We start from the raw sequence: 21,445 nt of genomic DNA, 5'->3' as shown, positions 1-21,445 counted from the left end.
TTCGTGTCGAATTAAACTAACATGCTTTCAAATAAAAATTGTATAAAAGCATACTTTTCTAATTCCAGCTAAATGAAGGCTGTGTGAAATATCTGTAATTAGTAATCAGTGGAGCAATGGACGTGTATTTTGTAAACTTTAAAACAGTCTCCAAAAGTTATCTCCACTTAAGCTCGCAAACATAAATCAAGCTCCTATTATATGCTGAGTACTAGGCACATCTCTCAGAGGCAAATGATGAGGCTTAACTGATACAATATAATAAGTACTACAACAGGTGAATATGAATATATAAGCAGGGCTATGGCGTGGAAAATTTTGTAAAGAAGTAAATAAGAAACAGGATCAGACCCTGAACTCAAGCAATTTCCAATCTAGTTCATTCTTTTTTTATATAAATATTAAAAATTTCCTATTCCTTTGAGGTCAAATAAGGACACGTTCCTGGAATGTTCCATCGTGGTGAAGAGCAGAGGCTCTGGTCCATCACCTACTGTGCAACCTTTGGCAAGGGACTTGACCTCTGTGAGTTTCCTCCTCTACAAAATGGGCCAAATAGTACCACCTCATAGTACTGTTGCGAGGGTGCAGTTAGGTGACGTGAAGAATGCTGGGGACAAAGTGCACACGGTACGCTGTCGATAAATATTAGCTATATTTAATGCCTACCCTTCCCTGAACAACAAAGCTTTCCACAGTAAAAGAAAATCCTCTCAAGGACAAGAGTTAGGGATTTAACGGGTTAAAAGTCCTAGAGAATGGAGTGCTGTATTAAGGCTAGTGAATCAGCACTTTCGTTGTTTACTGGTCATCTGCTCAGAAACACTGATTAACATGTTCAGAGGAAGAGCTCCAAGACGAATTCCAATGACCAGGAAAACAACAAACCTCCTTGATAGGCAATTTCCTTATTAAAGTTTTGCATTAGTAATAAACAGGTTATGTGACATTTGGGGCATCGGGGGGAAGGGGGAGAGAAAGAAACGGCACATCTTCACGTGGTAGACCCCAAAGGCCCAGAGATACAGTAACCTGGGGCAGAGGACATCCAGCCACGTGGACCCACATAGGACGAGCTTGTTGCAAAGACCTGCACAGGTTACTCAACCTCTGGATGCCTTGGAGAAGAGGGGCTTACATGAAGTGGGAGCGTGACCTCTCATGAGGGGACACAGGTCCAAGCTTAGTGAGTTGAAGAACTAGCAGTTTGCCCTGGCCTTCCTTTGAGAGGTTATCAAAATATTTGATGGTTCTTCTATTTGATTGTTGAAGCAGTTTTATGTGGCATTGCCAGCTGCAGTGCGGCTCCCATCTTGAGATTTCTCTTACTTAGAAATGTTAAAGCCACCACCCTATAATTGACGGTGGCTGTTTATAAAATAATAATAATTGATATTGGAAAACCATAAGACAGCTTGAGAAACAAAGAGAAACCAAAGTTTCAGAAACATCTGGGTTATTCTACTTCCTGCTTTGAAGCATCATGTAGTTGGTACCTAGGGGGGAAAAAGATGGTATTAGTATTATTATCCCTTTATAGACAAAAGATTTTAAGTATTAAAAGTATCTGTATATATGGGCTTCCCTGGCGGCGCAGTGGTTGAGAGTCCGCCTGCCAATGCAGGGGACACAGGTTCATGCCCTGATCTGGGAAGGTCCCACATGCCGCGGAGCGGCTGGGCCCGTGAGCCATGGCCGCTGAGCCTACGCGTCCGGAGCCTGTGCTCCGCAACGGGAGAGGCCACGACAGTGAGAGTCCTGCGTACCACAAAAAAATAAAAATAAAAAAAATAACTGTATAAATTGAAAATATTCTTAAACTCTCAGTGGCTTCTGTATCCTATTTATGATCACAAAAGCCTGAATAAGAGGCCGTTTCTAGCTCCTGGGCTCCTGGGAGATGTTTGAAAGCCACAGAGGATCAGACATATCAGCTCCTTCACAAAGGAGTCCTGGACTCCTAAGGTCACTTAACTCTGGGCCTCAAATCATGGCATTTAGCATTGGGAGACATCTCAGTAATCACTTAATCAGTTTTCCGCAGGGAAAAGCTCCTTCTTGGTAAAATGGCAAGTGTTCCTTTGAAGCACATGGAAAAACAAGAATTTGAGATAGGCCTAAGAACATAGTCATATAAATCTGAAGCAGCAGCAGGGTTACACCCAGGCCTGGCACATGGTAGGCGCTCAATAAATGCTTCTTCCTATTTGATTATCAAGAGCCCCATCTGCTGGTCAGATGGAATTCATTTGCAGCCCTGCAGATAGTGATTAGAAAACCCACGTGTCAGAAAATTAGAAGAGGTGAAAGGAATATCAAAGGTGAAAGAGGCACTGGAGATCACCTGATCCAATCCATTTATTTTACAAATAAAGAAGCTTATTGTAATACTGGTGTATTCCTAACCAAAAGAAATGGAGAAAGTCAAATAATTTATCAAAATAGTTCACATAAAATATTGACTGTGAGACAGACAATGAATATGAAATTTTATAAGGTGAAAGTAATCCACACATTGAAGATGCTTTCTGGTCTAAAATTGATACCTGTTCTTCTCAGGGAAAAAGGTTAAATGGGAGTGTGGACTTGGGGTAGAACTAGGGTTTGAATCGAGGTTCTACCCGTGATGTTTCGTGGTTGAGATATTTAACTCTCTGGTTTAACAGTCTTCATCCTTAGATTGTAAGTCATAACACTCTGCTATAAGAATGTAAGATCACCTATCTAAAGCTTAACAGTAGGCACAGAGTCAGAACCCCAAAATTGGAGGAGAAGAAGGAAGGATGGCTGTGGTCGTCACTACTATTAATACTGTGGACTAACAATAGCTTTCTACTTAGATCTAATAGCAGGATAGTCAGAACTGGAGTAATGTATATAAAAGTTCTTTGTAAATTGGAAATACACAGTACAACTAAAAGTTACAGTTATAAGTTGGACACAGAGAGATGATATTTAAAAGATTATACTTTTAGGGACTTCCCTGATGGTCCAGTGGTAAAGAATCCACCTTTCAATGCAGGGGACTCGGGTTCGATCCCTGGTCAGGGAACTAAGATCCCACATGTCACGGGGCAACTAAGCCCACGCGCTGCAACTACTGAACTCGCGCGCCTCAACTGGAGCCCACGTGCCGCAAACTACAGAGCCCATGCACCCTGGAGCCCGCGTGCCACAACTAGAGAGAGAAAACCCACATGCCACAACTAGAGAGAAGCCCGCGCACCACAATGAAGAGCCCGCGAGCAAGATCCCGCATGCCTCGGTGAAGATCTCACGTGCCGCAACTAAGACCTGACGCAGCCAAAACATGAACAAATAAGTCTTTAAAAAAAATTTTTAAATAAAAGATTACACTTTTAATCATCAATTTAACAACAAAATCTTTAAAAAAGAAAATCTTTAAAAAATCCAAAATCTTTGATAAACTGTTTTTCAAACACAAGCTTTCAATTGCTATCTGGAAAGACTCTTCTGAGCTCTCTATTTCTCTAAACTTGAAAACTGAACCGAACAATTCTTTGATTCACCTCTCTCTACTCACTTTTCCTCATCTGCAACGTGAGCTAGAAGAAGCCAGTTGACACTTTCTACTTTCTGCCTGGAAATCTCCCCAGTCAGATCCATGGGTTCATCAGGTGCCTTTTCTATTCTCTACCTTACAGCAGGCAGCAGTGTTAACAAGCCTGCTGCCTTTTCTTCAGCCTCCAGGGTTATTTTCCTCACTGGCTTCAAGCCCTAGTCAACAGTTCCCTGGGGACCTGTCACTTGGGGCTTCTCAAAGCTCTTCTAACTTGCACCCTCCACCTCCTCAAGACCCTGTCAGTTTCCATCCATTACTCAGTCCCAAAGCCAATGCCACATCCCCACCTCAGTTATCTATGCTGCATAAAAGCCACCCCAAATCGTAGTGACTACAAACAACAGCTTAGTAATATTTCTCAAGGTTTTCTAGGCTGACTTGGGGTAGTTCTCCCTTGGGGTGTTTCAAGTGGTTGCAGTCATCTAGCAGCTGGGGCTGGATGTCCACAAGGCCTCACTCATAGGACTAGCAGTCGATGGTGGTGGCCAGCTTGGAGCTCAGCTGGTGTTGACAGGAGTGGCCACACGCACGTTCTCCGTGTGGCTTAGTCTTCTCATGATTTTGCAGCTGGGTTTCCAACTGCATCCCAAGCGCTGGCATTCTAAGAGGTAAGAAACAGAAGGCGCCAGGCAGGTTAATAAGTACCCGGCACTGGCACAAGCTCACTTCTGCCATCCTCTGTACGGGCTAGAGAAATCATCGCCACCTCTGGATGCAGAGCAGCAAGGTCACCTTCTATAAAACAGGTGGGATGAGAGTTATCGTTGCAGCCATCTTTGGAAACTACAATCTTCCATTTAAGGATTAAAAAGCACACATACAAAAACTCGATCAACCCAAAACAGGTGAGAGCAGAGGAAAAAGAAACATTAAAAAATTGAGACAAATAGTACAAAGTGAGGACATATAGAAAAGCCCAAATGTGTAATAAAATAGACTAAACTCACTCATTAAAAGACAAAGATTGTCAGAGTAAAACACAAATAAATAATGCCTCATGATACACAGACACCCCTAAAACATAAGGACAAAGAAAGGGTTGAAAGAAGATGATAGAAAAATATACAGGGCAAATTCTAAGCTGCAGAGAGCTGAGTAAGCTACATGAGACTACGCAGACTTTGAGACAAAAAAATCACTGTCAAATATGAAGAGGGTTGCTACATAATGATGAAAACTTCAATCCACCAGAAAGATAGGACAATCAGATTGTATAAAACTGAAAATATCTTTAAAACTATGATCACAGTAAAAAATAACATACACGAACTAAATTATCAATGTGTTAAGCAGTAACTCAAAAGCAAGCAAGACTAAATAATACATTGAATAGTCATACAAATGTTGTAACACTAGTTTTTTAAAAGCAAAGAAGTGATAAACCAAAATTCAGATCAGGGGATACCTCTGGAAGGAAGGCAGGGGAATGATTGGATAAGGACTGAATACAAAAGAGACTCCATGGTACTGGCCATATTCATTCCTATGTTGGGAATGGGTTCGCAGGATTTTATTCATTTTATTATGCTTCCCAAATTACATGTCTGTTGCATATATTCCTCTAAATATATTACATATGATATAATAAAATGTTAATTTGAAAAATGACATGAATCAGGCTTTATAGGGGAAACAAAGGAATGTAAGAGATCAGAACTACAACTTCATTAAATTAATGATCTGAGTGTTTTTTCATAGTCCAGACGTTTTGAAAAACACTAAGTTAGAATATAGGACAAAAAGTATATGATGTTCTAGTAGAAAGTACAAGGGCTTTAGAGCTAGGTCCACTTTATTTCAATCCAGGCTGATCCCTGTGAAATAGAGAAAACAATATTGACTAGATTGAATTGCTGTAAGGATTGGAAATAATACGGATCAAGTACCCAGCATGGTATTGTACCTTCCTTGTTGACTCAGCCTGCTATTCCTTTGTATGACACTAAGAGACCCAGAAGATGGCTGGGGCCCTTGTTAGGATTAAATGAGGTAATAGATGTGAGGGAGCTTTTAAAAGTTGAAATATGTTATTATACAAATACAAAGTATTATGTGAAAAGATAGTTAGATATTAAAATTGTCAGATAATTTCCCATCATCTCAGTTAAAATAGTACAGCAGTTCTGAGGACTCTGAATTACAACTGTTCAGCCTATTAACCTGGTCAAAGCTTGAGTGCTCTGTGTTTAGACTGGCGCCCACAGGCTGCTATAAAGAGAAGACTCTTTTTCTGAGGTGGAGCAGTTGCCAACATAAACACTTAAAGGCATGTGTGAAGGTTCATCCTCGACAGGAGGCATCCAAAGAAACGGACTTTATGAAGAGGCCGTGCCATCCATTAACCAAAGGCAGTTCCTTGGCCTCCGGTCTCAGGGTGGCGTCATGCCACGCGCTGCGTGGAACTCATTTCCACCCTGCAGTGGACAACATAAATCATGAAAACACTTTGTTAAATGGACATAAGAATAAAAGCAGACATTCCACGCTTCAACTATATTTATCACACATGCCTGTGTGCACATTTCCACCACTCCCATCCCCGGGGGAGAATGTATAACCTTGCATTAAATCAAACTACAGAGCGTGAAGGGAAGAAGAGCTAAAGACAAGTTCAGAGCTAACATTTCTGGAGCACCTAATACATTCCAGAGGCTGTGCATTATCTCATTAAACTCTCGGAACTTCTCTATGAGGTAGGTATTGGTACCTTCATTTTACTTAGAGGAAAAAGGCTCAGAGAATCTAAGAAACTTGTCCATGGTGACACAGCTGGTAATGGGCAGCGCTGGAATAAGGCAGCAAATCGGATTGATCCCAAGTCTGAGCTCCTAATAACTCATGGTATCGTCCATCTAGATCCACAGTAACCATTGCTGAGACTCTGATATTAACATGGCTTATGAGAAGGATGTAGCCACCAAAATGGCTCTATCAGTTTTAGTATGAGCACCCCAAGCGCAGTACATAATCTCTCAGGGAACTTAGAGTGCAGCGACAGGGGAATGATCATAAAGGAATCAGAACCAATGTATCTGAGGCTGAAAAACTAGAGATGATAAGCCTGAAAAAAATGGAAGCTCAGGAGAGGGTTTTACTATTTGAAATGCTGGGTGTCATTACGTAGTGCAGGTAGATATGTCTAAGTATAGACACAGGGACCTGAAACCGATGAACGAAAGAAAACAGAAAATAGCCTTCTGAAAGACAAAGACGGAATTCCCTGGCAGTGCAGTGGTTAGGACTCAGCGCCTTCACTGCTGAGGGCACGGTTTGATCCCTGGTTGGGGAACTAAGATGCCACAAGTCGCGTGGCACAGCCAAATAATAATAATAAAATGATAATAATAATAAATTTTTAGAAAAAGACCAAGAGACATGAAGATGGAATGGGCTGCCTCTAGAGGTAGAAAGATTCTCATCACTAGCAGGTTCAACAGAAGTTAAAGGACACCTCATCACAGATGGTGAAATTAGGATTTGAATTGTCTCACATACTTTGTAACAAATTATATGAACGTAATTCCACAAACTTGGCAACAACTGGCCCTTGGGTAATCTTGCGAAGACAGCTGGACAACTGGGTGCAGCAGGGCTGGGGGGTAGGGTAGGGAGGGATGGCCAAAGGCATGGGAAGAGGTAGGAGTTCCCATTCGAGGAGGTGCCCTTAAAAACTTATTGAGTCAAAGAAATTTCCTCTAGAGTGGTTGAAGCTGTCAAGTATAATGATCAAGATGGGTTGGCAGCCAGGATTCCTTCTACTCTGAACTAGAGTAATAGAAAGTGGCCAGTTTCGCAGAGAGAAGAGCATGAAGCAGACCCACAGAATGCCTCAGAAATAAACAGCGGAGTCCTTAGAGTCCCATGTTCTCAATCCTGGTACTCTCAATGCCCAGCATCCCTGCCCTGAGTATCGTGACACTCCAGCATCCGAATAATTTATCCTGTCTGCTTAAGACAGCTTGAGTGAGTTTCTCACTTGTAATTAAGAGTCTTGGTACATAAGAAAAACAAGTAGAAGAGATTTCGGGCAAAGTGTATTAGTACTTGAAACATTTAGGCAGATGAGTAGCCATTGTTTCAACAACTAATTAAAGGCTTCCCTCACACCAAGTCTTGGTTTAGGTGCTCCTCCCACATGTTCCTATAGCAAAGAGAATTGGTACGTTATCACGTATTCACTAAATTATAAATTCCACATGAACAGGGGTTGCGTTTTTCTTACCGATGTAACCCAACATCTGGCATTATGTCTTTTATAAGTATATACTTATTACTACCTTCAAAGACTGATCTGTGTCAGAAAATGGCAGTACAATGGAAACCACTGGTCTGCTTTGCAGAAGACCTGGGTTGTATTTCAAGCTCTGTAACAAATGAATCTCCATCTATTTACTAGCAAAGTGGGGAAATAACCTTTCTTCCAGCTTTACACTTCGGGAATGTACTATTTACTAAGAACCTAAGTTACCTCACACTTCCCAATTCAAATAAACAACGATCAGAGTACAATCTTCCACTTGTAAGCAAGATATATAGGATTTCCTCTCGTTTTAATCCTACGAAGAGGATATTTTCTTTACTGTCAGGGTTCACCTCAGCTTTCTAGCCAAGATCATGCTAATCTCAAGATGGCACGAGGCCAAAGATCTGAAAAGGCAGTGAGTGGTACAAGGGTCTAGCCATTTCCACCCAACGTGTTTCCGACAGGCATTCTTTCCTCTGGAGCTCCCCATTGGGCAGACAGCAACCCTGTCAGCTGAACATCATCACAGGATGACAGCTTCTCCTGGCTAACTGTGCATCCTTCCTTTACCTCTCACTGGAGTTACTCTCCACTAAACCGTTTTGCACTTCTAACTCCACTGTAGCATCCACCTCCTGGAGAATTCTGTGATAAAATCAAAGACTAGCTTGTTTCTAATCTGGGCCGTTAATTTACTCTCTCATTTATTTAACCGCTGCTGATGTTAATAATGCTTGGCAGGCTTTCTATCAGGCTGTGACATTTTGGCTTAGTGTCCCCAAAGCATTTTAAGTCTAGTACAAGGTATGATTTTTTCTTTCACATAAAACATTGCAATTTTACCAGCAAAATTATTTAATTACATTTCATTGTATCTAGTCAAGATACTTTTATTTTACCATAAATACAAAAACCAAACCAAACCAAAAATAATAGTTGTGACACAGAAAAACACACCAAACCTTAACAGCACCATCTGGTGGTGCTTGACAGGAACTGCTCACTGCTCAATCATTCAGGGAAAGACCTCTTGAAACTGTTAACACCTTTGCGTTATCTTCTGTCCATCTAGTGTAATTAAGGTTTTAAAATAAGGCCAAATAACGAAAAATATAATTAAAGTTAAATCAAGGCTTTAAAATTGGTGAATACATACAGGTGTTATGTTCCTTTTTCAGAGCTCTGGAGTAGAGTAACCTCCTCTCCCCACATCTCTCATCACCATAGTACAGACTATTAATTTGTTTGTTTTTGTTTGTGGTATTTATCAGCGTCTGAAACTTTATAAACATTTTTTTATCTTTTGATAATTTGGCTTCCCTGCAAGGACATAAGCTCTGTGAGGACAGAGCCCTTATCTCTCATCCCTATAATCCTCAGTGCTGCCTGGCAAATAGGTTCTCAAAACTTTTTGAATAAATGAATCTTTTTAAGTTAATGAACAGCTACATTTAGATCAGCCTTGGAATTATGAAAAAAAACCCACCTGAGAGAAAATTTTACCGTAAACTTAGAGATCATGGGGTAAGCATTAAAGAGGCCCTGGAGAAGTGAAGTCCATGGCCAGTTAAGGGAGAACCAAATGACCTGGCTAGAAGAAATTAGGGGAAGACCAGACTGGTCTACAGATGTTTTTATGTGCTCCAAACTGTGTTAATTACTGCAGATGAATGCCTGAAGGGAACTGTCATCTAACACAATCACATTTAAAACAACACTGGCATAAATGTACAGCCTGTGCTGGAATATTTATAGGGACACGGAGTTGCTGCCTCACAAGGCATCCTGCCAACTACACTTGGAGACTTCAGGCTACCAACAGGAGCTTACGACAGTCACAAGATGGGAGTGGATAATTACAGACCAAAGATTAATACAATCAGTTAATCAAAAGACAAATTAAAAAGGTGTTAATTAGAAAAATTATTTATTTCTGCTCCTCTCATACATCTTATTGTTCAGGTAACAGTCTTACATACATATCTGAAATGATGCACTGTCACACACTCTGTTTAAAGGCAAAGCACCACAGGGAAAGCTGCTCAGCTGTCCAGAGTTCTCAGCTTATGGGATCTCACTTCCTGATTTTACATTAATTTCCGAAGGTCAGAAGTGTCATCTCCAAAAAATGTTAAGGGGGTTGTAAAAAATAATCACTTTATTCAATATTATAGTTGTAGAAATGAAGTATATTTTCTTTAAGAAATGAAAAAAGAAGAAAATGCCACTTAACATCGTTGGTACGTCAGTATAGGCCAGCAGGAAAAAATGCTGATAAGCTTGTCTCTGATACCAAGAAGACATTCTAGTCCAAGCTATAACACATTTCCTTTGTTTTCACTAGATGTTTCTTTTCTGCTGCTTTTCATCCTTTTCCATATTTCATATCAGAGGACTGGTACAGCCTTTAAAACTTCATTAACGGGAGCAAATTCAGTATCCACCAATTTCTTCACAAAAGGCACTCTAACCCATCAGATAGCCCCTATAAAAATAAAATTTATAAACACAAAAAGTGAAAAGGAAGCAACATTTCAATGTGTCCCAAACAAATTTTATGATGAATCAAATGACAATCTGAAAATATAATTGTGTGATTCCTCATTATGGTTCTTATTTCAAATCTTGCCCCCCAATAAATACAGTACTGGGTCTGGGTTCCATTATCCTTCTCCCTCAAAGGACAAAGTTACAAACCAATATGCTAAACAACAGAGGATGAGAAAAAAAAAAGTAAAGAGAAAAAAATGTTATGTAAAAGTCAAAGAAAGAGTCAGAATCAATTTCCTTTGGACTCTCACAATTGCCAACAAACATCACAAACCTTTTTATGGAAAGAAGCTGGTTTAGATTTCCTGAAAACCCTAATATTACCAAAGGAGAAAGTAGGAGGGCCAGGAGCTGTTCAGCCTGGGAGGCAAGCCCTCGCGCCCTCCAGAAGCAGCGTGCAGAAGCGTCTGCCTTGCACCTCTGTTTCCTTAGGAAATGTCTTGATGGCAGGCAGCGGGCATTAGCTATAGCTGTTGAGCAAGTCAAACTTCACACTGTTCAAATAGGAAATCCTTTTACTAAATGTACAAGTTGGGCCCTGAAATCCCCTTTAAATTAAAGTATTAAAAGTCTGCTTTAAAAAAAAAAAGTCTGCTTTATAAAGTTCCAAACTTTTTCTTTTGCAATAAATCCTTGCAACCTATTATTTAGGATCTGCAGGATCAAGGAAAAAACAGATTGTGTAAAACTATCCACATTAAGAAAGGGTTGAATACACCCTGTACCCGCTGATGCCTTTAGAACTCCTCTCCTTTTGATCCTGCCTCTAACACGAGTGGGTAAGCTTAACACGAATGGGCAAACGTCACTCAGTTTCCTCATCTATAAAATGGAGTTACGTCAAAGGATTTTAAGGATTATATAAGAGAATCTACTAATACAGTAACTGCTATTCATGGTAATAAGCACTGGACAAACATTAGCTATTATTAGTTCAGTGTCTCAAATTTCTTCATCACTAAGGTGGGGACAAAAAACTACTTCATAGGGCTGAGATCTACTATAGTGCCTGACACAGAGCAGACACTCAAGAATTTCCTCCCTTCCAGCTCCTGGACTCACCTGACTCTCTTGGGTCTTGGGTCTACATGCAGCCAGCCAATGTGATCTCCTTAGAACTCATTTATCCCCTCCTTCTGCTCTACCAGCCTGGTCAATCCACACTCTGAGTACAGAGAGAACTTTCACCTCACACAACCACTGTCACAACTCTGAGACAAACAATACTTCTCCCCTCCACTTCTCCCCCCAAAATTGAATAAAAAATAAAAAGCCTCTTAGTGTATATATCGACTTTGAAGACCGCCTCATAAATTTGCTACTGTAATGCCTGACACTTCACAAAAGGCAAACTCTAAGACCTAAGCTTCACAAGCAAAGAATCTGAAAAAGAATAGACATATGTATATATATAACTGAATCACTTTATACCTGTACACCTGAAATTAATACAACACTGTAAATCAACTATATTCCAATACAGAATAAAAATGTTTTTGAAAAGATTAAACCTACAAAAAAATAAAATAAAATCTTTGGGGCTTCCCTGGTGGCGCAGTGGTTGAGAGTCCGCCTGCCGATGCAGGGGACACGGGTTCGTGCTCCGGTCCGGGAAGATCCCGCATGCCGCGGTGCAGCTGGGCCCGTGAGCCATGGCCGCTGAACCTGCGCGTCTGGAGCCTGTTGCTCCGCAACGGGAGAGGCCACAGCAGTGAGAGGCCCGCGTATCGCAAAAATAATAATAATAAATAAATAAAATAAAATAAAATAACATCTTTGTCAGATAATTCTAACAGCAAGAACAAAAAGAGATCTAAGCTTCACAAGAAAAAAAAGTTGAAGATTTTAAGAAAGTGTCCACTAATATTTGCACCGGTGGAAATTACTCAACAGCTGGCTCACACTATGAAACAAAAGTACTGAGGACTCTTTAGAGACAGCTGCCTGTCATCTGCGTATACTGATAGGCGAACATGCACTTTTGGACACATATCTCTTGATACAGTTATATGTTGTGGTATTCTTCCTTGTAATTAGTATATGACCTATGCTTATGCATCAAATAAAGCCATGTTTTAATATGTAAAATTATATCAGTAGAGAATACAGCAGGTCTTTTAAAAAGCATAAATCACAAAATATAAAGCTAGTAGTACCATTTCACTGCTATTGTTCTCTCCTTTTTAAAGGTACCTCTTGTTAAAGGTGATATCAGATTCTCTGTGAGCATGCAACCCTGGAAGTTATGAAGCATCTTATAGCATAGCCAACCTTTATCTCAGATGTTAGCGACTTATTTGATCTGAAAAAACTCATGGTTACTGATGTTTCTTTACTTTTTGTTGTTGCTGCTGTCCCATTTATTATATATCAAATTGCTTATATATGATGGGTCCTCAAAGAGAATGTATGCGCAAGAAGACACATCCCTTTCTTGCTGGTGGTACTAACCACACCCCTATCATGTGCAATACGCAGGCTCACAGACCTGGCTCATCATCTCTTTTGGGGCCTGCAAATATTCCAGAAAATGCAACACTGTTGCTTCCCTTATTTTCCCAAACTGTCCACTGTTTCTCCCCACTCCACACTCAAGGTACCAGGCATTAGGAGCTGTAGATGAGAAATCATATCAAAGAGGGGATCATAAAGTCCTTCCTCTTAAAAATGTAAATCTTAGATTTAGCTGCACAGCAAGTTACAAAAAGCAGAAATTTTCTATTTAGACTATTGTTCTGTTTTGACTATATCTAGATATAATTTACACCCAAAATCCAGAGTATACTGTTTGTTTGTTTTTTTAAATATCAATTATTTATTTATTTTTGGTTGTGTTGGGTCTTCGTTTCTGTACGAGGGCTTTCTCTAGTTGTGGCAAGCGGGGGCCACTCTTCATCGCGGTGTGTGGGCCTCTCACTATCGCGGCCTCTCTTGTTGCGGAGCACAGGCTCCAGACGTGCGGGCTCCGTAGTTGTGGCTCACGGGCCTAGTTGCTCCGCGGCATGTGGGATCTTCCCAGACCAGGGCTCGAACCCACGTCCCCTGCATTAGCAGGCAGATTCTCAACCACTGCGCCATCAGGGAAGCCCAGAGAGTATACTGTTATTTCTTATTTCCTATTGTTACCTCAGTCAACAATCTTGGAAACTGGCCTATAGAATGTGGAAAAGACAAATGTTTACATAAATAATTGCAAAAGTAAGACAGAAGCAATCCAGAGAATTAAACATTTTTCAAAACCTTTTTGTAAGTAGTAGATTATCCTAAAAGGATAATTTAGGATAATTATCCTAAATTTAGGATAATTTAGGATAATTATCCTGTTGTCCTAAAAGTCAAATGCTCAAGCTAAAAGAAGAACACACAGCCTAAGGAGAAGACCTAAAACCTTAAGGAAGAATGAGAAGCTTAAGCAGAATGAGAACAAATCTGGTTCTATGGACAAAACCAGCTCACTGCTTCTGTTCTGCTATATGCCTCCAAAGGTTCTTTCTGTTTTCATTATTAATTTTAATAGCCTCTTTATCCTCTCTGGGAGCCTCCTCTTTTCCTGTTTTGCTGTGAAAAACTTCAGACTCTTCTATTGGTATACCTTTGGCAACAAGGGTAGAACAAAGAGGAACAAAAAGAGGAGGCTGGGCTTCCCTGGTGGCGCAGTGGTTGAAAGTCCGCCTGCCGATGCAGGGGACACGGGTTCGTGCCCCGGTCTGGGAAGGTCCCACATGCCGCGGAGCGGCTGGGCCCGTGAGCCATGGCCGCTGAGCCTGCGCGTCCGGAGGCTGTGCTCCGCAACGGGAGAGGCCACAGCAGTGAGAGGCCCGCATACCGCAAAAAAAAAAAAAAAAAAAGAGGAGGCTGGAGTCTCTGTCGTCATACAATTTAACAAATGCCCCCAATTTTTCCCAGGACAAAAATAAGAGCCATTGGCAGTCTGATGGAGCTACATGGCCACAAAGATATTCAGCTGACAAAGAACACTGCTCTCTTTTCCCATATTGCAGGGTTAAGATGGGAACATGAGTGCAGGATAAGTATTTGTGACTTTCTAGAAAGTCTGTCCATTCTACCCCAGATGTGTTATAGATATGGACAGGTTAAGCCACAGAACAAGTGAACTTGTGTAATTCAAACACATTCCTATTTTCCCTTCTACTGTCTCATAATAAAATCAGAAAATATCAGTTTTAAGTACAGTTGACACTTGATGTTTAACATATTCCCTAAAAAATGAATTTTCTAAGAGCTAATCTTTGTATGATATGTTTGCCCAAAGTTCCTGTAGTTACTAATGTATCCATAGGTGAAATCAGAATATAGGGAAATGTGATCAGACTCATCTACATCTAAAATGAAAGATCTCAAACAGAATTATAAAAGTTGCCATAAAACCAATTTATTTTTGTTCTAAAGATAGTGTTCGTTTTCTGAATCAAAATAATCTAACATACATATATGAAATCCTTTCCCCATCTTTTTGGAGAGGCAGTAACTCTCCTTTCCTGTCCAATGCTTAGTGGATTTTCCTCATATCAATATTCAAAGAACAGCAGCAATTAATGGCTCAAAAGTATTCCTTACTGTTATTATTACTGTAAAAATTCCATATGTTACAGATTAACCAAAAAGCCCTTTAGAGAAATGTCTCCAGTCAGTGGTCACTGATGCTACAGCAAAATAACGGGATTTTTGTCATGAACATGTATGGAGATAACAGTCAGGAAGACCTATTCGTCTCAATTTTGCTACTACCTATAGCTATAACCTTGAGCAAGTCACAAATTTCTCTGGTTCTCGAAATTTTCATCTGTTTAAATAAGGTTTAAATTAAATCTCCTATGATTTTATGAGATCCAGGTAATTATTTTACCAGTTTGCAAGTTAAGGTGCTGATTATACAAAGTACTTAATAACTTACGGCAGTTTCATTCTCATGAATACTCTAGCCATGAAAAAACTCAATAGGACACAGACGAATCCAATGAATAAAAGGAGAAATCTATTGAGCTTCGGAATGTTTGGTGCATTGGATCGGTCCAGGATTATGAAACCTAAACCTCCCATTGTAAACAGGAAGCTGGATGCGAGTCCTTCCATAATATACTGTCCATTTACTCTGAAAAAGAAAGACCAGAGCAAACAATAAATGAAAATTCCCAGAAAAATAAAAAAATTTTTCCTTAGACTGAAATTCCTATTTCTGCTAAAACATTGTTGTGCTTATTTTTTTATTACCCTTACAACTATTTTACCATATTTCTGGCTATTCATTTCAATAAATATTTATTGAGAGCCTATTATGTACCAAGCACTATTTAGGTTCTGGGGACGCAACAATGAACAAAACAGACACAAATCTTTGTCTTCATGGAGCTTATGCTCAAAAAAACCTTTCAAACTTCAACTAACACAACTGCCTATGTGAAATCAATACTCATATATATACATATATATATATATATATATTTTTTGGCCACGCCGCACAGCTTGTGGGATTTTCGTTCCCGACCAGGGATTGAACCCGGGCCCTCAGCAGTGAGAGCACAGAGTCCTAACAAATGGACCACCAGGGAATTCCCAATACTCATATATTTTAATTATTAGCTTAAAAAGCCAACTAATATATGTACATGAACACTTTACCCAGAACTTTAGTTTTTGAAAATTATGTTATTTAAATTTCTACTATCAATTTCAAATTAATTTTGAATTGGTTAATGTTTCCTGAGTTTTAATAATTAATAAATCTCTTGTTTCAAAGTGAACTTTTTAAAAGCAAGCAAGTTCTTAACTAAGGCTTCATGAACCCCACAAAGATGTCCAGAAATCTATAAACCCTTAAATTTTTGTATATACACGTATCTGATTTTTCTAGGGGTGAAGAACTTTCAAGTTCTGAAAGCTCACGGACCCCAAAAGGCAAATTTCTCTGTTAAAGATATGATTTATACATAGGCACATATAAAGAAGGTATATACATTTTTGCTAAACTAATTGTTTTAATTGAAAACGCAATACACGCAGCGGTTTCAAAATTCAAACTCAGGTGACGAGACAGTGAAATGTGAAATGTCTCCCTGCCATCAAGATCTCCTGTCATCCATATCCCCTCCACAGAGATCACAGTAATCTTTCCAGGAATATTCTATGCATGGAATACCACTAACGTAAGTGTAAATACAAACATATAGCTATGTTCAGGTAGATAGTTACCAAGTGGCTTGTATAAGGCAATACAAGAAGCACTGCTCAGGTGAAACAAACCACACTGTTTTGGTGTTCATTGCCTACATGGAACTCCCAAGTCTCAAAAATTAGTTTTCCTATGTAATAGTATATCCAGGGGTCCAAAGATTTTTTCTTAAATGACCAGATTGTATATATCTTAGGCTTGCCGGCCATATGGTTTGTATAACACAACACAGTAGCCTGAAAGCAGCCATAGATAGTACAGAAACAAATGGGTGTGCCTATTTCCAATAAAGCTTTACTTACAAATAAACACGTACCTGTGGTTTGCTGACCCCAGAACAGCCTATAAATGAATTTTAAACTGATACCCTCCTTTAAATAAGTGAACATGTCAATCACTGTGAAATATTTTATTTCCTAATAAGTGAATACATAAATAATATACTTCTACTCTTGTTCTTGTCCACTTCCTGCAATCTCTGAATTTAGCATTTTAAAACAGCTAGTGTCTAAATACAGATGCACCCAATAGGTTGCACTGTATTTTTAAATAAGCAGGCATGCCTCAGCAATCTTCCTTCCCACCAGCAAATCATTCAAAATTATATCTTTTACCTGTAGGCCAAGAAAGCTACTGGTCTCTGATGCCCATGTTCATCAGTCATGGAGCCGACACTTGGAGGTTCAACGATAACATCATAAATGATTCCTAAATGAAAGACAACAACATAGGTTAGATTGGATTCCTAATTTTAAAACAGATTTAGAGTTTTTATCGGTCTCTAAAGGTTCATTTATATTTAAATAGGACGGCTTTGATGTATTATTATAATCAAATGAGGCCCAGCTTACCTCCTAAACTTCAGATAAACCAGAATTTATCTTCAGAAATTCAACTCAGTATTTTAGAATGACTTGCAAAACATAAAAGAAATTCATTCAGTATTGTTTCAAACTCAAGAATGACTCCACAATAAAGCAGATTTAACATTAAAGGCTATTTTTAGTTCAAGAAAATGTTCCACATATACTTGGATTTGTTTCTTTAAATTAAGAGGTAGCTAGAGAAATTTTCTTGCTTGAAAGTAAAATGAGACGTTTTAAAATCACACCACTAGGCAGACTGGCAATACTAGAGATTCACAATCATTAATGTTAATATCCATCATTATGTCATAATGTCATCATGATCATTTATGTTAATGTCCATCAACACTGTTTCTCAAATCTCCCACTGTCAACGTCTACTCTTTATCTTCACTGTTTTCCATCATCCCCACCTCCAGCTTTTCTTAAGCACAGCAAGACTGTCTCCCTCACCTTTGACTAACAAAACAATCACTTGGGAATTCCCTAACTCACCGCCACCCCCCAAACCAAATCTACAAACTGGAACCTGCATCCATCCTCACCTCCAGCTACAACAGAGGAAGAGTCCCTCCTCCTATCACCATGGGATCCCTTTTGCAATAATAAGGACTCCGTCCCCCTTGCCATTTCAGAGACTTTGTTCCATTGGCTACCTCTTCTCTTTCCTGTATTTTCAACCTCTTGTTCCCTACATCAGCTTTCCCTTGACACCAGATCCTCCTAGCTAACATTCTACTTCTATGCTTCCTTTTTGAAAGGGGGCCAGGCTTCCTTCTGGAGGGAAAAAAAAAAAAAAAAAGGTTAACTCTCTGTCTCCACTTCCTCACTCATCCTTCATTTTTCAGCTCACTCCGATCTGGCTTCTGCCACCACTGATATTACTCTTGCTCATGGAGGCTAATGGCCTCCATGTTGTCAAATTCAAAGGACACTTTTCAGTTCTCTTATTAGGAGGTCTCCTAGCAGTGCTTGATCCAGTTTACTAAATCTATTTTCTTGGGGTAAAAAGATGGCTTCTCATGGCTTCCGTGACACTCCTGTCCATGTTTTCTTGCTACCTCTCTAGCTGAGCCTCATCTGCTATAAAACCACTCAATGTTCGGAGTTCCTTAGGGCTCGATCCACTATGCTCTTCTTTTCCTACCTTCTCTCTCCAACTGAACTTATCCCTTCCCAGGGCTTTACTATGCTAATGATTCTCAATGTGCCAACACCTACCGAATCATGTTAGCACTATTAAAATTAGATGTAAGCTCCCTAAGAATAGAAACTCTATGTTCTTCAATATCTGGCTCATGGGAGGAGTTCAGAAAACATCTGTTATTGACTAATTTCAACACAAACCTCTTTTCTCAGTTCTAGACTCCTATCTGCAAACTTGACATATCCAACTAATTATATTTGGTTATGTCCAACTATTATTTATCCCAAAGTGACATCTGGGTTCACCATTCCCAACCAAAAAAACTTCATTTCTCTAGTCTCAGAAAATGACACTTCCACCTACTTTGTGCTCAAACTAGACACCAGGAAACTTCCTTCACATGTCATTCTCCCCCCACATCCAATCAATCATCATCAAGATCCACTGAATCTATTTCCAAAATATCTTTCATTATACATTCCTCCATCTCTAGTGCCACCAACCTTGTCTACTCTAAGTCAACTACAAAACCCACCTAATTGGTATCTCAGTCCCACACTTGTCCATACTTTCCCCTCTGCCTAGATACGCTTTTCCCCAATCTTTCAAATTTTGGCTAACATGTCATTTTCTCAGAAACCACATTCGAATGTAAATGATGTTCCTAAGTCTGATTGTTTTTACATAACCTCTTGTTCTTTTCCTTCAATGCACTCATGGCAACTTGCAGTGGAAAAACTAATGTAATGGAGAAAGATTTATGTGATATTTAACGTATCTCAACCAATGACATTAAAAGCTTCAGGAGGGCAGGGCCCTTATCTGTTTCATTCATTGTTGCCTCCAGTACCTAATGCCTGGAACTTAACAGGAACTCAGTACATTATTTGATGAATATTTCTCAGCAATAAATATTGTTTATTTATAAAGGCACACTCAGTTTCTAGAAGACTCCTTTCCAGTGGCAAAACCGATTCCTTGTATGAGACAGCTCATGGCCTTGGCCACTGAAAGGTGTCCTTTCACTTTACCCCAGAAATTAGGGCAAAGAATCTCCCCATTACAAACACAGATGGAAAAAGTGCCCAGAGTGAAAACTGTGAGGCTTCCAGCAAAGGCCCTGGCTCCAAGGGAGGTAAGGGTTACAGGAAAGATTTCTAGCAGATGAAGACTTACTAAAAAAAAAAAAAAAAAATGCCACATGCATTTTAAATTTTGTTTATTCAATCCAGCACCTATTAATGTGCTGAGCAAATGTGAACGCTAATGCAATGTTAGGACAGTATCTTACCAACATAAAAAATATTTTAAACGTAATTTATTTAAATGAACATAAGTTAACTGCCACTGTTCTAGATTTGGGAGGAGGGTAAATCCAAATGTTCATTCTAGAACTAAGCCTGCATGATTTCAGATACTTCCCTCCTCAGTACCAACTATTTTCACAAGACATCTATGAAAATGAAGATGTCTGACTATTCCCTTAAAAACAGAACCAGCTGCTCTTGCTGTCCCTAATCTGTGGAGCTTTAATTTTATCATTTCCAAATTAAGTACCCCACTTCCCAAAATCTAAAAGTGCAGTAGCAGTGTTGAGTAAATCATGGAACTGCGGCTTGAAAGGGTGGTAGCTATGAAAAGACTGTAGCCGGATTGCCAACTCACCACTATACAAAGCGACGCCCCTTTTGCAAAGGACAGGATAAAATGACAATGCAGTGTTCAACGGTAATGCTATTTTCCTTATTCTTTAAATTTTCAACTTCCGATCTCTCAAATACGCGATATCTTCTGCAAATCTATCTCCAATCTCAAATATTTATCAAAACTGTGGTTTCGAAAGATTACATTCATACTTATTGTTGATCGGGGCAAAAGCAACACCGAACCCTTAGGTTTGAGCTAACAAACCTAAAGGCTGTCAAGTCTCTTCCAAACTTCCAGGGACCGTAGACAAAGAGAAGGTAACAGTCCCACACCCTCCTGACCAACCGTGGAAGTAGAATGGGCCAAAAGAGATTTTCCCAGGGCCTTTGTCAAATAACTCACGGCATTCAATAAAAGGAGCAACAATCTGGGCTTGAAAAATATATTATTCGGCTCGGACCGCCTGGCTAAGAGGTCAGGAGACGGAAGGCAATGGGAGCGAGAACAGGAGTCCCCTCAAGATACAGGACAGGGCGTGAGGGCAAATAAACCTTTGGGCCGTTAACACGCGGGACCCCAGAGTTTCCCTCCACCCTCGGAAAAGATCGAGAGGAGAGCGATGCTTTTCCGGGCTGAGAGCCGAACAGACGCGCCCCGAGGGCGGGCCGGCTCCCCGCGCCTCAGCGCCTCTCGGGCCCCAGGCAGGACGAGTTACCTCCGGTGATGAGGAAGTAAGACACCACCACCAGAGCGTACACCGTCATGGCCGACGGCATGTGCACCCAGGGCGGCTTCTTCAGCTTCAGGTTGGGACATTCGAGCACTAAGAACGGGATTCGGTACAAACTCTCCATGTTGGTGGGGGCACGAGCAGCGGTCGGCCGCCAGTCCCACACGCCCCCCGGCAACAGGCCCGCCCGCTCTTCCCCCGGCGCGTGCGCGGGGAAGGGAACGGCAGGTCCGCAACGCTCGGAGGCAGAGTTTACACCCATAGAAGAAAAGAAGAAACTATAAAAACGGATAAGTGACATGAATTAAAAGTATGTATTATTGAATCTTGTGAAACATAAATTTGAGTAAGAAGCTCAGTTATAACCAATGAATAAACATTTGATTTCTGTACCTTCCAGGACCTGCATGCCTTCAGACGTGGCCAAGCCGGAGCAGCAGAAGGACCAGGATCGATCTGAGCCCCTCCCACTTGCTGATGCTGGGGATT

The 21,445-nt window shown here is 40.2% G+C and overlaps 1 protein-coding gene across 2 annotated transcripts; it reads right to left on the bottom strand.

The window, feature by feature from the left end:
* Positions 1-9,994: 9,994 nt before the first annotated feature.
* Positions 9,995-21,162, bottom strand: OSTC (oligosaccharyltransferase complex non-catalytic subunit). 2 transcript variants are annotated; one of them, XM_060147383.1, is made up of 4 exons: positions 20,942-21,151; positions 17,181-17,274; positions 15,292-15,489; positions 9,995-10,311 (listed from the first exon to the last, which is right to left on the bottom strand). In XM_060147383.1, the coding sequence occupies exons 1-4, from the start codon at positions 21,078-21,080 to the stop codon at positions 10,293-10,295; spliced, it is 450 nt and encodes a 149-aa protein (XP_060003366.1). In that variant the 5' UTR covers positions 21,081-21,151; the 3' UTR covers positions 9,995-10,292. The 2 variants fall into 2 exon arrangements, with proteins under 2 accessions (XP_060003366.1, XP_060003367.1); XM_060147384.1 differs by lacking the exon at positions 15,292-15,489 and having other exon boundaries at positions 20,942-21,162.
* Positions 21,163-21,445: the final 283 nt, after the last annotated feature.

This window comes from Lagenorhynchus albirostris, chromosome 4 (genome assembly GCF_949774975.1).
Source record: "Lagenorhynchus albirostris chromosome 4, mLagAlb1.1, whole genome shotgun sequence".
NCBI lineage: Eukaryota > Metazoa > Chordata > Mammalia > Artiodactyla > Delphinidae > Lagenorhynchus > Lagenorhynchus albirostris.
The sequence above is the reverse complement of the archived record's forward strand: the minus strand, read 5'-3'. Positions and strand labels throughout refer to the sequence as shown.

What these genes read in the sequence shown, in the direction of transcription:
- OSTC (XM_060147383.1), bottom strand. Translation starts at nt 21,080, where the DNA reads ATGGAGAGTTTGTACCGAATCCCGTTCTTAGTGCTCGAATGTCCCAAC. An exon ending in TTACTTCCTCATCACCGGAG is followed by an intron (nt 17,275 to 20,941) that starts GTAACTCGTCCT and finishes TCTTTCATTTAG; the next exon opens with GAATCATTTATGATGTTATC. An exon ending in GTAGCTTTCTTGGCCTACAG is followed by an intron (nt 15,490 to 17,180) that starts GTAAAAGATATA and finishes TTTCTTTTTCAG; the next exon opens with AGTAAATGGACAGTATATTA.